The sequence below is a fragment of the Aplysia californica genome, unplaced genomic scaffold (genome assembly GCF_000002075.1).
Source record: "Aplysia californica isolate F4 #8 unplaced genomic scaffold, AplCal3.0 scaffold00160, whole genome shotgun sequence".
Lineage (NCBI taxonomy): Eukaryota > Metazoa > Mollusca > Gastropoda > Aplysiida > Aplysiidae > Aplysia > Aplysia californica.
The window spans coordinates 517,126-533,591 of NW_004797430.1; the positions used below are offsets into that span (position 1 = coordinate 517,126).

General features: G+C 40.3%; 1 protein-coding gene across 1 annotated transcript in view; it reads left to right on the plus strand.

Moving 5' to 3' along the window:
• Nucleotides 1–16,466, plus strand: part of LOC101856341 (organic cation transporter protein) — a gene marked incomplete in the record, with an annotated part of 70,232 nt that overhangs the window by 19,742 nt on the left and 34,024 nt on the right. The window contains 1 exon segment of the mRNA XM_005097655.3: nt 5,518–5,715. Within this exon segment, the coding sequence (XP_005097712.2) occupies nt 5,573–5,715 (143 nt within the window).

Below are 16,466 nucleotides of genomic sequence, written 5' to 3' on the forward strand. Positions count from 1 at the left end.
ACCCCCCCCCCCTCTGAGCTGACGTCATTTGTGAACGGTCCCTTGCTGTCCGTAATTCTTATGTTATACAATCCGCGCATCTTCTTTTGTCTCCTTCTGTTTGACTGCATTTCTCTTCTTTAATTATCGGACGGCCTGTCTTAATTGCGACGTGTGTGAGTATCACCATGTGTTTTCCTGACGAACTATATCCAATAGTTAAAGTTTGTAAAGTGGAACCTGCTCTGATGGCCACCTGCTGTCCAAGACGATCACCTATACAAATGACCACTTCCCACTTTGCCCTTTGTGGGTTGGTTTTTTTTCAATAGTGCAATGGCACTGCATGCGGGTGTTTGGAGGACGCCGCTGGTAGGGCCTACTTGTTTTCTTTCCCTCTGTCGTAGCCTATCTGTCTATCTGCCTTACTTTCCCCCAACACTAAATGGCCTTTGTTGTGTCGTTGTACTGCCCTTTACTCAAACAAGCCTACAAACAATAACGACACTGTCTATGGCTGACATCCACCTGTCTGAGACGTCCACTTTTCTCATCGACAGAGGGTGGCTGTCTAGGACAGTTTCGACTATTATTTACTTTTGAAAATTCCTTTTCTTCTCTTTTGCGCATAATCACGGGTAGCTGGTGAGAGCAGTTTCTCCTCTCCTTACCGGTTTGCTGTTTTTGAATTGTTTTTCATGTCGCTTCTAATTTTACCTGCTCTCAGAGGCTCACTCGAAAGCACTAGCGCCCGGGCTGTAGTGGTTGTGTTGCGAGAGCCGTAATACTCTTACGATATAATACAAAACAAAATTATGTGTGTCCTACTCAGCCGGAGTTGGCTGTTACTGGCAGGGTCGACGCTGCTCTCTCTCTCTCTCTTCTTAAAGAAACAAATCGCAATGCCCTTAACATTCCCAGTATTAAGGGCAGCTCGAGAGGTAGTATCTTACACATGTGTTAATAAACGCCTTTTAAAAAGTTTATGGGTAAGCGGTTTGCGGGTGCTCTGGTGTGGTTTGCTCTCTCTTTCCTATTAATAACTATCGTCTCTATCTCTCCTTCTTATACTCTCTTGTAACACTTTTAATCTTTGGCACTTATTTGACCTAATTGTGTTGCAAATGCCGTAAAACGCTTTCTAAAACTTAAAAAGCGTAAAAGCATAAACATTCTGTGGTTTGGTCGAATATTGAGGCAATATTTCTGCTGTCCCATTTCGGATTCAACTGCGAGACAGTTTATATTAGTAAAACACAAACACGAGGGGCATACCAAACGTTTTTTACCTGACCTTGAAGGAATAAAGGTAGAAAGCTGAAATTTGGGATTAAAGCCAACAATCATCTTCCAAGAATGCGTGTAAATTTGGGGAAATTTCCGATTATTGGTTTTAACACCAGGGCGCTGTAAGTGAATAGGTGTATGTTGTTCTCCAGCAAAGAGTCTACGTAACAAGAGGGTCCACTCCTCTCTTTGAGACAATTAAAAAAGTGTCCTAAAAATTTGGTGCCGCCCTCTTCGCAAATGCGCACCCTTTGCGAACAGAGTTACCCTACTTGTGTTTAAAAAAAATCAAAGTCAAGCTAACAAGTTTTTGAATAAATAAGAATTCAAATTTCGGAAGAACTATTTTTAAAATGACAAAAAAATCTCTTCCGGAGGAAAGGGTGATTGTTTTCTTCGTTTAATTTGGCTTTAAAATAAAAGGCGAGAGGTCATTAAAATAAAAAAAATAAAAACCTAAAACTCCGCACTGAACGAACCCGAACAGCTGATGAACAGCAGCCGATCTGCGCACGCAAGGAGGTGCTATTCCTATTCTTCTTCTGGAGAAAAGAAAGAGAGCTTCAAAACAGACTGCAGCGCCATCTGAAGCAAAGAGCGGACTTCCGGCGGACACATTTTTGGCTCAGTGGACCATCTTGTTATGTTATGTACTATCTTTGTCTCCGGTTTCAATATAAAAATGGAGAAAATTGAGCACCGGCAGTAATGAAGTTTTGCTCTTGCAAGGCAAGCAATTTCATGGTATTTTACGGAGATGCATGCCGTATATTGAACTGATTGCCCATTCTATGCTGCGATAAAATTTTGGTGTAAAAAAAATTCAAATGCGGATTCATGGACATTGAAGATGACTCGGTGATGGTCGCCTAGTGACAGCAACAACAGAAGAGAATGAATATGTTGAAAATCAAGAAACTTTTGATGTCTGATAGGCGAGTGACAGTAGAACTTTTGAGCAAAGAAACTAGTCTTAGTTAGCATTGGATCAGTTGCACGAATATTAAATGAACATTTGAATATGACCAAGGTTTCTGCGAAATGGGTCCCACGTTTGTTGACTCCTCCTCAAAAAGTGCAACGTGTGGATTGTTGTCAAAAATTGCTTAGTTCGTATGAAAAGGATGAAACTAAATTTTTTGAAAGACTTGTAACCATGGATGAGACATGGGTCCAACGCTACGATCCTGAGCCAAAATCTGTATGAATGCAGTGGAAATCACACTCGTCTCCATCGCCAAATAAGGCAAAGGTGTAGCCATCAATCGGAAAAGTGGTGCTATCAGTTGTTGGTTTTTTTTGGACCAAAAAGGAGTGATTATGACAGACTATCTTGAAAATGGACATACGGTCACCGGAGACCATTATTCTAACCAGCTAAAAAAATTGCGAGTGGCTAAAAAAGAAAATCGCTGGAGAAAGACCCGAAAGGCATTTTGCTGCTCCACGACAACGCGCCAGCACACACTTCAAGAAAAGCCCCAGAAACTGTGGGAGAAAGTGGCTATGAAATTTTACCACATACACCCTTTTCTCCGTCTGATTTTTAAAAAATTCCCCAAAACTGAAAAATGATTTAAAAGGAATGCATTTTGGAAGTGATGATGGGGTCCATGAAGCGGTAGAGGACTGGGTTTTTTTCCCTCAAGGTCTTTTCAAGGTCATACACTGATGGTAAAAAATGTATAACAGTGGAAGGCGACTATATAGAGGAAGATTAAGGTTAGTACCAAATTTCAGCTTTCTACCTTTATTCCTTCATGGTCAGGTAAAAACCTTTTGGTATGCCCCTCGTAGAACACATTGCATACATTTTATTTTCACAAAAATTCTTCTTATCGTCGACTCCAACAGGGACTTCCTTGTATTATTAACATCTGTTGCAGAATATTTTCAAACACCTGACGTTACTCAGAGCAGACTTCCTGTAGACTCGTTGTGTCGAGACATTCATTTTTGATTTATGGGTCAAAGAATGACCGCCGGAGGCATGGCGAGGGCTTATTGACAACAGTGGTATGTGGCGGCGAACATCACTCCATTCTGTTCTTTTCCCGCCTCTTTTGTCTTTGAAGATTTAAATATCGAAACTGGCTCGTCGGGGGTAAAGTGGATTTTTTCTTGTGTGTGTGTGTGTGTGTGTGTGTGTGTGTGTGTGTGTGTGTGTGTGTGTGTGTGTGTGTGTGTGTGTGTGTGTGTGTGTGTGTGTGTGTGTGTGCCAACAACTGCTCTTATATTCACTGCTTTGCGTGTGTCTTTTCATGTGATGTTACAGTGTTTTGTGGAGTCATTTTATTTTTCATGCAGTAAGTAATCTTGCTTTCATGAGTTTCATGTCTGACATTAGTGACATGATGTTGGAATATATCTGAGATGTTGATTTACCGGATAAATCCGGATATCCGGTCTTTGTTAGGCAATAGTTATGGTGCGCAAATTTTGAGCCCCGCACCATATTTCTGTTGGGTCCGAAAAGTTCAGGATTTTAAACATTCTTCGTAGCCATTTGACACCGCTGATTCATTATATCGCTGTCTTATAGTTACAAAGTTCTATCCGTTCAGTACCCAGTTTTGAGAAATTTGACGTAAAACTTTTTGAGTTTCTCAATATTTCAAGCTTTTTCGAGTGTAATTCTTTGAATATCTTGAAAGCGACTCAGAATAACCTTACAGGTTTGGTAAAGCAAATATAGGTTGATTTCTAACCTCATGCTCTTAGTAGTAACTCAAAACAGCCAAAAATGTCAAATAGAACTTTGTAGTTCAGAGGTAGCGATATATTGAAGTGATAAACTGTCTATTTGTATCCATAGAGATGTTTTGGTGAGTAGGGGGGATGCAAGCTGACAGGTGACGGTGTTGGCCTTTTGAATTCGTATGTCTATCCTTGTGTCTGGGGACCCGCCATCAGTGAAAATGCTACCTGATATTAAAACTCCTTGGCCTGTTTCCGTTGTTTGTTGTTCAAAAGAATGTTCCTGGGACTTTAATTTCGACTAACTGCCATCTTTAGTTTTCGGCTGACTGTCATGTCTTCTGTTTTTGTGTCGTTATCCTCTTGTCCAGTTTTTCACAGATGTTGTTGAGTTCGGTGGAGTGACTTTGGAGATTTTTTGGGTTTGAACGACTATGAATGAATAAGACATTGGTTGTCTGCAAACAGAATTTCCTTTAGGCTTTCTGGTTTTTGGTTTGCGTCTTGCGTTATTTTGTCCATGTGTGGGAGTCATTGGTATAATCGTAAAGCGTATTCAGTTGTCTTGCTTTTGAGAAAAAAATGCTCATCTGTCTTGAATAGACGTCGACATATTTGCTGTTCAATGAGGTGGGTGTCACTAGGTGTCAGAGAAATAATTAATGAGAAAATGGCCACCAAAGTTTGATGACTTTCAAATCTTTAATGCCCTTGGAAACTGCAAATCTACATTTTTTTGGGTGTGTGGCTTTGGTCAATATTTTCCAGTAAAATCCGCAGAGCAAAGTATTTCCAGATGGAAATAAAAGGTGTTTAGTCCCCTCCTCCATCCCATAAAAAAAGTTTAATGAAAATTCCAGCGGGTGGAAAATGCCGATTTCTTTGTTTTCATAATCTTGACGAGCGCCTGATTTCACCACGATTCTACTCATATTGCAGATTATGAAAAAGAGAGGGATAAAATTCATCCTTGTCGTACTCCTGATGTGACTGCAAACATTTCATGCATAATTATGTATACAATGTAATGCATATACACGTTAAATGTTCCTGACTATTTTTTATATTTACTAATTTACTTATAAAACAAAGTGTGGGAGTGTGGTTGGAGGGAGCTCTGGTGTGGTTTGTTCCTTCTTTCCTATCAAATATCGGTCTTCTTCATATGTCACTTGCTTCTTTTCCTTGTACGCTACTTACTAGTAAAACCTCTAATCTTCAGAACTTAATATATGACCTATTTGTGTTGCATGTACGTTATCCTCATATTAAAACGACTCTCTCTCTCTCTCTCTCTCTCTCTCTCTCTCTCTCTCTCTTTCTCTCTCTCTCTCTCTCTCTCTCTCTTTCTCTCTCTCTCTCTCTCTCTCTCTCTCTCTCTCTATATATATATATATATATATGTTGCAGATACGTTAGAGTCCACTAAAACTATACTGCAATATAATATTTATACATATTATTTATTCGTTGGTACCTGTTTGTGCCATTCTGAAATAAAAATAACTACCCGCTTGTTACTTATACTGCTATGATTTTCTTCCATCCCCCCAGATTTTTTTCTAAGTGATAAGCTGATCGTGAGTACTCCACCGATAAGCCCACCACCATGAAGTTTGACGACATCCTTCGTCATATTGGCGAGTTTGGCCGCTACCAGAAACAGCAGTACTTCCTGCTCAGCATGGTAGTCTTCTCCTGTGGTGTCCAGGTCATGATGACTGTCTTCACCTTGGCCACGCCCAAATCCAGGTAACGTCGACTTATTAAAAAGTATATTTAGTAATTAAAAACAAAACAAAATTGATGCCATGTTTGAGAACTCATGCACACAAATTTTAACTTTCGTGGCTTCTCCACTGTAATGAATTTTATGCCCAGGTTTGCATTTTGACAGATGTAATTAATTTTTTTTTTCGATTCGGTCGGATGTGCCCATAAATCGTCTTATTTAAACAACCCACAAGTTTGGCCGATAAAATCGAGTAAAGATATACATTGAATAATCAAATAAGCTAAGACATAATTGTTTATCAAGCCAGCACGACATTACGTCGTCTGCTAAGCCTTCGGACAGTTTTATTGAAAGAAAACTCGCTTACTGGTGTGAACTTCTGTAGATTATGGAGTAGCTACACTCGAAAAAAAACCACCGAATAAGATTTTTGATCGGTTTGAATATGCTTTGCAAAGATAGCTTGATAACTGAATTGATTAGTGGCTCTAATCATGATACACACAATCCCCCCCACCAGAACCCCCCCCCCCCCCCCCCCCAAAAAAACCAACAAACGAGCAAACAATCAAACAAACGGCTGACTGCCAACAAGAAATAATTTATACGCAAATTGTATGAATTAACTTTGTGTTTCGGCATTTAGGATGGGGTACCGGCTCCCAGAGGGGAGGGGGGGGGGGAAGCATCGCCAATTATCGAGGAGAACAGGCATTTGATTCGTGCATGTCGTGCATTTCAGAGACAGGGTCGTTGACATCACTCTTTTGATAGTAGTTTTGGAAAAACGGTTTGTGGGGGTGAGGGGGGGGGGGGGGGGTGTGTGTGCTGAGATGGGTTTACCTAGGTGTCGTTTTGTTTTGTATGGTTTTGTATGGTTTTGTTTCTTTTTTTTTTCTTTCTCTTCTATGTCCCTTAAAAACGCCTTATAAGAAGTGATAGTAACCGAGTCTTCTTGCGAGTGCACAGTGAACACTAAAAAACAAACCACGTCTCTGTCTCTAAACAGACCTCAGTAATGTCATACTTTGACTAACACTTGATGCATCACAATTTTATTGTGGCCGTGGTGGGTGAGCTGCTAGATTTGGATGCAAGAGTACGAACACGGGATCCAACCTTTTTCCTTTCACGTTTTCTGTCTCTTGGAAATAGAAGAGCGGATGGTTGGAGGGCCCCACTGGTATATCTTCTACTTCTATACTTTCCTTCTGGGTTTTTTGTTTGTATCCCCCCCCCCCAAACCACCAAATGATTATTAATATGCCGATTTGCTTCTCTTTACTCAAACAAACACGCAAACAAACAAGCAAGCAAGCAAGCAAACAGACAAACAAACAAATAAACGCAGTTGAGAAGTGTTGTATGGTTTTCATGTGTTATATTGGTATCATTATTAACTAAGTTTGGCAGAGTCGCCTCGGTTGTTTAGTGCTTAGGCCACTGGACCCGTCAAAGTGAGATTGCGGGTTCGGGGGTTCTTGCCTCAGCTCGGTCTAATGTTGTGTGCTTGGGAAAGACACTTTACACAAATTTCCCATTTGGCTCGGTCCTTCCGGAGATGGACGTTGAACTCGGACGTCCCGCCTGTTAAATAACCTACTAGTGTTGATTGGGGCGTTAAACCTATACTATTTCACCATCATTTTAAGTTTGGTGGGTGGTTGGCGGGCGTCTTAGTGTAGTTTGAACCTTTTTTCCTATCAAAATCTATTGCCCTTATCTCTCTTCTTTCCTTTGTGGGGGCTCTCGTGGCCTAGAGGTTAAGGTGTTGGCCTCTAATTCAAAGGTCCCGGGTTCGAATCCGGGTAGCGACCGAAAAATTTTCTTCTCTAAAATTGTCTCCTTTCACCTCCTTTCCTGCTTTCTAGCAATGTTCTGTTGTCTGCTTTCATTTCCACTTTCTGCCCCCACCCCCTCGCCTCCTTTGCCCCCTCCTCTGGGCTCCTGACTCTTTCTGCAGCCTTTCTACTGCTACTCCTTGGCTCCTCCTTACTGCTGTCTTTCTGCCACACCCCTGATCTTCTGGTAGGAAAGATCTACACCTAGCCTTCTCGGACAAGGGCGAAAAATCTCGGAGGGCCCGTGTGCAAGTTGCGCACGTTAAAGATCCCTTGGTGGTCTAAAATCGATAAGAGTAGGCTTCGGCCGCCACCCGGGCAAAATTCAAAATTTCCTACCAACTGAAAATATTAGGAGTGTCCCGCGCGCTCATATGACCTATGCAGTTGCGAGCGCCGTAAAACACTTTACAAAAACAAAAACAAAAACAAAACAATTTCCTTTGTGTATATGTTATTCTTCGGCACTTGTATGACCTATTTGTGTTGCAAATGCCGTAAATCTCTCACCAAAACTAAAACTTACCAAATTTGAGTTTTTTGGAAATCGGAAACAGATTTGTGAAATAAACACAATGGAACTTAAGTCCGAAAACAACCCCAAAAGTTTATTGTTGGCGGATACTCTTGAGTGGTTTGCTCCTTCTTTTCTGTCAAAAATCTATCGTCCTTACCTCTCCTTCTCCTTTTTGCGTTTGTTATTCTCTGTAAATACATCTAATCTTCGGCACTTATATGACCTAATTGTGTTGCAAGTGCCGCAAAACTTTTATTAAAACTAAATTGAATAAACCAAGAAACCGAGGGCGTCAGATATAGTCCCTTTTTGGATTTCTACGAGGAATCCACAGATATTCAGCGAAATAAAAAAAGAAAGAAAAAATAAATAAAAGCAATAAAAAAACGCAACAGGCATATTATTAAGACGGAATGGGAATTACTGCGACAATACTGGAACAGCTGACGGCATACTATAATGTTCTATCCCTGAAAGGCTATTTGACTAACTACCAAAACACCTTTTGTCGCCCAAAGTGTAAAAGTGGGAATCTTAAATAGGTACCTAACAATGATTCGTTATTCGGCATAGGAGAGCAATAGTACTGGTAAATGAGGCCACTAATTAGATTAGATAAAACAGGCACGTGTGACTAATTATATATTTTAAAAAAAAGTATTATTTGTGTTGGTAATTCGATAGACTTTCGTAGACATTTGCAAGTCATGCTTCTGCTTTTATTTAGTAAAACGGCGTCTGTATTGTAATTGTTGAGCTCTTTGTCTGTGTTTTCGGTTCGGTTACTATGCAAAGCAATTTAATCATTGTATTGAGTATCTCCGTCTGTTTTCAAGGACACTGTATCCCTTCCAGTGCGGGTAGCCCTGACGAAATAGAAGAAGCCTGCTGTAAATGTGTGATATCACTGTGAAACATTACGCGTTCGTCAAAGTAAAGACTTAAAAAATAACCCGATGTCTGTCTAGGGCAAGTTTGATCGATTTACTATTTTTTTTCTTTTAATTCAACATCTTTTATGTCCATCTAGAAATATATTTCTGTGTGAATTTTACTGACAACGTCTATCAAAGGCACACAAAAACTGCATACTTCTCGTTTCCAAGGACACTTAAGTTTTGGAAGTCACCAAACTTTCGCGGCAATTTTCTCCCATATTATTCCTCTGACAATGGGTGATGCCCCCCCCCCCCCAAAAAAAAAAAACCCACCAAAAAAACGACCAACAACAACGAAAAACAAAACAAAACAAAACAACCAAAAACCTAATTCAATAGTAAATATCCCTTACGTATATTCAGGATAGATGGATATCTTTTAAATAAAAAGCTAGGAAAATGAACACTCTTTAAAATTATATTAATAACTCCATAATATTAATATTATTATCCCTAAACATTGACGAACGCCTGATTCCACCACACATGATCTACATTTTGTCAACGACGGCGAAAAGCATTTGTTAAAAATCAAAGTAGTCTTGATGCAATAGGAAATAGTCTAAAGTTAAGGCCTATACTGTAATAACCTTTAAGATAGTTCTCATTGTACTCCCAAAACAGCATACTTATATTGTAATTCTCAGCTTTCGCCTTGCTCCCTCTTCCTGTATCCACACAATATTTTGCCTATCTGCTCCACATCATTTCATTGTCACTTTCTTTTTTTAAAATAAACTTTCTTTCTTTTTCTCTTAAAAAAAAACAACAACAATTTTATCAGTCTATTTTTCAATCAGGCAACCTTCCTTCCTTTTCGTACCTCACCTGTCTGCGTGCCTGCTTGCCTTCCTAACCATCCATATTATAACTTTTAGTGTGTATGTAGGCTAGTATGCGCATGTGTGTATCTGGGGCGAGAGGGGGGTATTTTAATAGTCTCGATTCTGCGGAGGTGTTGTTTCACTGGTTCAGATATTAAAACCAGTAGCCGTGATCATATATACTAGTTTTTTAACCTTGCATTTTTTTTTATCGTACAGTGTGCCCGTTTGACATAAATTTTTATAACTTAGACAAACTATACAAATATCACAATTAAAAGAGCGTAGCCTGCCTGCCTGCCTGCCTGTCTGCCTGTCTGTCTGTCTGTCTGTCTGTCTGTCTGCCTGTCTGCCTGCCTGCCTGCCTGTCTGCTTGCCTGCCTGTCTGTCCCAACGTCTGTCTGTGGGTGCGTTTGTCTGCGTCTTGCTCTTTCCAAGCCCCAATGTGCCTTTGCAGTCTCTATAATGCTGGTGGTTGAAATGCGCCACTCAAGATAGGTCCCACTGTTTTACTCTCCTTCTGTTGTTTCTGCCTGTATTCTTGTTTTCCCCCACACTATTGACCATTTGTGGGGTTTTTTTTTTTACTCAAACAATCAAACAAACAAGCAAACAGACATACGCACGTGCACTCACATACATGAGTCTCTCTCTCTCTCTCTCTCTCTCTCTCTCTCTCTCTCTCTCTCTCTCTCTCTCTCTCTCTCTCTCTCTCTCTCTCTCTCTCTCTCACACACACACACACACACACACACACACACACACACATACACACACACACACACATACGCACACACACGCACACACACACACACACACGCACACACGCACACACACACACACACTTTATGCTTAAGGCTGTCGACGAAATTACTGACCTTGATCATGAACCGTAGCGGTAGGCCTCTTTATGTTGCAGCAAAGGGATTCCCAGTTTTTGGTTCTCGTTTTGGCATTTTGCTGAAAAGAGCGATCTTCCTAAACAAAAGAAAGGCTACACGTTTTGCATAATTGATTAATATCGCTTGAAGATACTCTGTTGTGGCCACTTTAAAAAATGAGCATAACTTCGTTATTTATACAGATTTTTAAATTCAATTTGTTATCTGAAACTAAAAAATGCAAACGACAACACGTATGTACTATAACATAATATGCAAATGTGTGTTTTGCAGTTCGAAATGTGCCTCAAAATGCCTTTTGGCAGGCAGTCGGATATACTGTTTCTGCTGCGTCCTAAAAGAGTTAAAACTCTTTGTGCAGAAACCGAAAATGCTACTAAATGATATCAAAAAACGTTTTTATCTGTCTGTTAACTTGTCCGTCTGTCCGTCTTCATATCTGTCTATCTGTCTGTCTGTCTATCTATCCTCCTAACTGTCTGTCTATTGATCTGCCTCTTTATCTGTCTGTCTGTCTGTCTGTCTGTCTGTCTGTCTGTCTGTCTGTCTGTCTGTTACTTGATCTGTCTCTTTATCTGTCTGTCTGTCGATCTGTCTGTACCCCTATCTGCCTGTCTGTCGATCGGTCTCTTTATATATCTGCATGTCTATTTGTCTTTTTTCTATATCTCTGTATTTCTATCTGGTTTTTTAAAACTGTATTTCTGTCCGTATTTCTGTCTGTATTTCTGTCTGTGTTTCTGTCTGTGTTATTATTACCCTCTGTACTTCCAAGCACCAAACAGCTGGTGCTGAAAGGACACATACATCACTCATCTGGGCGTAGTAAACACTTAAATAGGACATAACCATACATACGCTACGACACTTTACAGGCCTTACAGGTACGCACTTTGGATATATTATTATATTTTTGTAGCAACGTGGTGAAATCAGGCTCCCGTCCAAGTAATGAAATCTAAGAAACTGGCATATTCCATGCTGTTGGTTGGCGGGTATTCTGGTATGGTTTGCTCCTTCTTTCCTGTCAAAAATCTATCAAATTTGGCGACCATTTTCTCACTATTTATTTCTCTGACACCAAGTGATTCCCACCTCATTTATTTAAAAGGAAATATCTCGACGTCTATTCAAGATAAATGAGTATTTCTTCACGAAAAAGCAGGACAACAATAAACCAGCTTTAAGGTTATACCGCGGGTGTTTGGAGGTCGTCACTGATAGGTCCTATTTTTTTAACTCTCCCTCCTCGGTGGCCTAGTGGTTAGGCTCTCAGACCCGCAACCGTAAGGTCGTGGGTTCGAATCTCGTCAGGGTCCCGACGTTGCGTCCTTGGGAAAGGCACTTTACACAAATTTTCCTCACGGCACCCAGGTGAGAATGGGTACCCAGGTACAGACAGTGAAAGATCTTGTCAGTTTGTTAGTGTTTGAGCGCTTAATCAGCTGCTTGCAATCTTTGCTTCCCGGGAAGCTGAGAATGTTTCTGAGTGTTATAGGGTCTGCTGGGGTAATAATATAGTGTAACGCGCATATAGCTTGCTGTAGAGCGGGGTAATGAGCTATACAAATGCTATTTTTATTATTATTATTATTATTATTATTTTATTATTTGTATTACTTTTTCCCCCAGCACAAAATGACAATTATTGTGTGTGAATGTGCTTCTTTTTACTCCAAAACAACAACAGCTGTAATTTGTATACCAATAGCTCCATGTTATTCCTAAAAATTGACAAGCGCCTGATTCCACCGAGTCTCGACACTTTATGATATCAATTGAGGGCTCGCGCTACCCACACAAACAGTATCCTTGAAACACAGCTTCTGAGTGTTCACGACATGTGCAACTGTTATTGATTTTTTAGAGCTGTAAAGAACAAAAGCTATCAAAAGCAATATTGCGTCAATTTCAGCAGCAGTGCAGTTGGGTTTTTTTTTGGTTTTTTGATACATTTGTTTTTTTGTTTGTTGTCTTTTTTTTTGGTAGACTGGGGATGGGCAAACTTTTTGGGTCGGGGATCACTTTGACTAGTAGGTAATAAATAATCAGGACACAGCCGTGCTGCTTTTTAATGCTGGTGCAGCAAAAATGGGTCTCTTTCTTACTTTGCCACGTGTGCAACTTTTGCTGTTGTAACTATCTTCATTGTAATTGAGGGTACAGATACTTTTTTAAAACTGGATTTGAATGGGAAGAACCATCAATCTCGGGCAACCGAGAGGACTAATTATGTGAGGGTCGCTTTTTTCACACTATGTTTTCGGGTTACGCCAACTGTCTCATTTCGCAAGATTTTAGTACTAAAAATACTAAGTTTCTTACATTTTATAACTAATAGGTTTCAAATTTCGGATGATGTCTTTACAGCCATATTGCTACTTTTTTTCAACATCATAAGAGCATAGTCTTTTCAGTTTTCTGGAGGAAATGTTTTTGAAATAGCCCCCCCCGCCCCCCCTCCCAAGGTTTTCGCGTTTTTCCGATACAGCACACAAGATAAACAGCTAAAAGTTAATTTAATTGAAATATTATACAGTTTTCTTGTTGACAAAAGTTTTGTATTGTTGTAGTTGATGATCTCCCCCCGCCCCCCCCCCCCCCAAAAGAAAAGAAATAAGAATAATACAAATAAAATTACTAGAGAAATTGCTTGAAAAAATGTAAAAGCCTTAGGATTTTTTCTATGCCCTAAATTTTGGCTCAAAAAGAGCTCAGACATTAAGTCTGTCAAAAATTAAGTAAGAAGTACTGCGCCGAAGCTCAACTGTTTCAAGCTAAATGTTACACTGTACCTAAAGTTAATGTCTTCATTAAAAAACAAAAACAGAAAAAAAACACCCAAACTCTGTGACGGTCGCATTATTCGTAAGTTTTGTCCTAAAACTGTCTGTATGTTGTGCATAGAGTTACTCCCTTATAAACCTATAGTGTACATCTATGATGTTGTGCCACTAGCTGATAGTGACAGATGATGCGTGCCACCACGACTCGCACATCCATCTACCTTGTCCTCTCCCATTCCCTCTCCATAAATATGCCTCCACATCTGCCCGCTCCCCCCTCTCTCCCCCTAGTCTCTGTCTCTCTCTCTGTCTCTCTGTTTCTATCTCTGTCTCTGTCTGTCTCTCTGTCTTTCTCGGTCTGTCTGTCTGTCTGTCTGTCTGTCTGTCTGTCTGTCTGTCTGTCTGTCTGTCTGTCTGTCTGTCTGTCTGTCTGTCTGTCTGTCTGTCTGTCTGTCTGTCTGTCTCTCTCTCTCTCTCTCTCTCTCTCTCTCTCTCTCTCTCTCTCTCTCTTTCTCTCTCTCTCCTCTCCTCTCCTCTCCTCCCCCCCCCCCGTCTCGTCTGGTGGCATTGCTGTTTTGTTTTTGTTTTTGTTTTATTTGGGATTAGGGGGGAGGGTTGTTTTTTTGTTGTCTTTTATTGTTGTTTTTTTCTTCAAATCAGATGAGCATGGTCTTGTAAACTTGCCATTTTGTAGAATGCTCCTGTGACTGTCTAAAGTTTACAAAAATGACAGTGTGAAATAACCCCAGATCAAAGTGACACGAAAGATACTGGAAATTCAAAAGTGCATTTTGCCCTGGAATCTAGCCAGCTAGCTCATCGCCTGTAAAGGATTTGTAGTAAATAAGCCATCCTTTTCGAATAAAGGATTTTGTTTTTGCAAACCACTTTATACTTTAACGGAGTTCTGCAATGTATTAAAAAAATTTAACTCCAAACAAGTTTTAATGCTGTGAAACTTGGTTAGTAGTTCAATAAACAAAGTTTTGTCCATAAAAATAATTTTAAAATAGTTTTGATATTTTAGCTAATGCGTTGAAATTGTTAAAAAGAGAGCCATTGTCTGCCACAACGAGTTTTATTTGCGAATGTTGCCAAAGGTATACATGCCAGCGGGTGGTTGGCGGGTCCTCTGGTGTGGTTTGCTCCTTCTATCTTATGAAACATCTATCGTCCTTTTCTCTCTCCTTTCACTTTTGTGTAACACCTTTAATCTTAAGCACTTATGACCTAATTGTGTTGCAAGTGCCTAACAGGTGGGTGGTTGGAAGGTGCCACTGGTAGCCCTACTTTTGTACTTTCCCCTCTGTTTTTTTTTCTGTCTGTCTGTCTTACTTTTTCCCAACACTAAATGACCATTATTGTGTCGATGTGCTCCTCTTTACTCAAACAAACACGCAAACATGTGCCTAATGGCTCTTACAAAATCTTAAGATGTATGCTTAGCCATGCAGGAAATTGTCATGTGTGCTTCGTGGATCTAATACTCCTAGAAAGTGGGGCATTAAAATGTGTAAACATTCTCATTTTTAACCGCACCCATAAGGCAGAAAAGGATTTTTCGTTCCAAGGAGAAGAGCTGGTGGTTGGAGCGCGCCACTGGTAGGTGTTGCCTCTTCAGGTTCCCTCTGTTGTTGTTGTCCGTGTGCCTTACTTTTTCCCAGCACCTGATGACCATTATTGTGTCGATGTGCTCGTTCTCTTTTCTCCAAATAGCAAGGAGAAGCTTTAATGGACTTATACTCAGTGCTCACTACGAATCGAGTTCACAGGATTGAGTTAAGGTCTTCACGTATAGGACGAAAGCTACCATTTGGGCATAATATGACCGATTCGACTCGTGACCTTGAAAAACAGAGACGCTTGATTTCGAATGCCATCGTCGAATTACATAGCCGTTGAATTTGGTCGTTTTGTGTCAAATGGTACTGGTAGCCTTTACCCCATCCCTGTAGGTGGTTGGCGGGTGCTCTGGTGAGGTTTGCTCCTTCTTTCCTGTCAAACATCTATCATCCTGATCTCTCCTCATTCTTTTTTGTGTTTGTTTCTCTCTTGTAACACCTCTAATCTTCGGCACTTAATTGACGTTATTGTGTTGCAAGTGCCGTAAAACTCTTACTAAAACTTAAAAAGCACCCCAAAAGAACCAGGAGACGATTTAATGGACTTATATCCAATGCACATTACCAATCAGATTCATCGGATTGAGTTTCGCCCTCCATGTATGGGGGCAAATACTACCTTTTCGACGCATTATTGTTATGACTGATACGACTCGTCACCATGAAAAACAAAGGCGCTTGATTTTCGAAGGTTACCGTCGAATTACATTGGAGCTTCTGAATTTTGTCCGATTGTGTATAATGGGGAGTGGTAGCCTTTGTCCCGTCCATAAAGGAAACTGTGGATGACCTCGACGAAAACAGATGAATCTGATTGATAAGGTGCACTGGGTATTAGAAAACCCGCTACAACTGTCTGTCTGTCTCTGGGTGGTTGTCGGGTGACAACATCTATCGTTCTTATCTCCCCTCCTTCTATTTTGTGTTTGTTACTTCCTTGTAACACGTCTAATCTTTGGCACTTATATGATCTTATTGTGTTGCAAGTGCCGTATAACACTTACTAAAACTAAACGGTCTGTCCGTTGCAATACTATCGGTATGCTTCTCTTTGCTCAAATGAAAACTAGGAAATGTCGGACACGTAAAGACCGTACAATCGTCTAGCAGTAAAGCTGACAAAGGGTGAGAAGATGAGCAGAAAAAATAGTTCCTTGGTATTTGTGGAGGATGGCCTGCATTTCAAACGCGAGAGTTCGGTGTGAAGCCTTAAATTATATAAATGAACTGGCCTTTATGTCTGAAATGGTACAACTGTAAAGATGTGTACCATTATATGAACGCCTACCTACCTACCTACCTACCTACCTACCTACCTACCTACCTACCTACCTACCT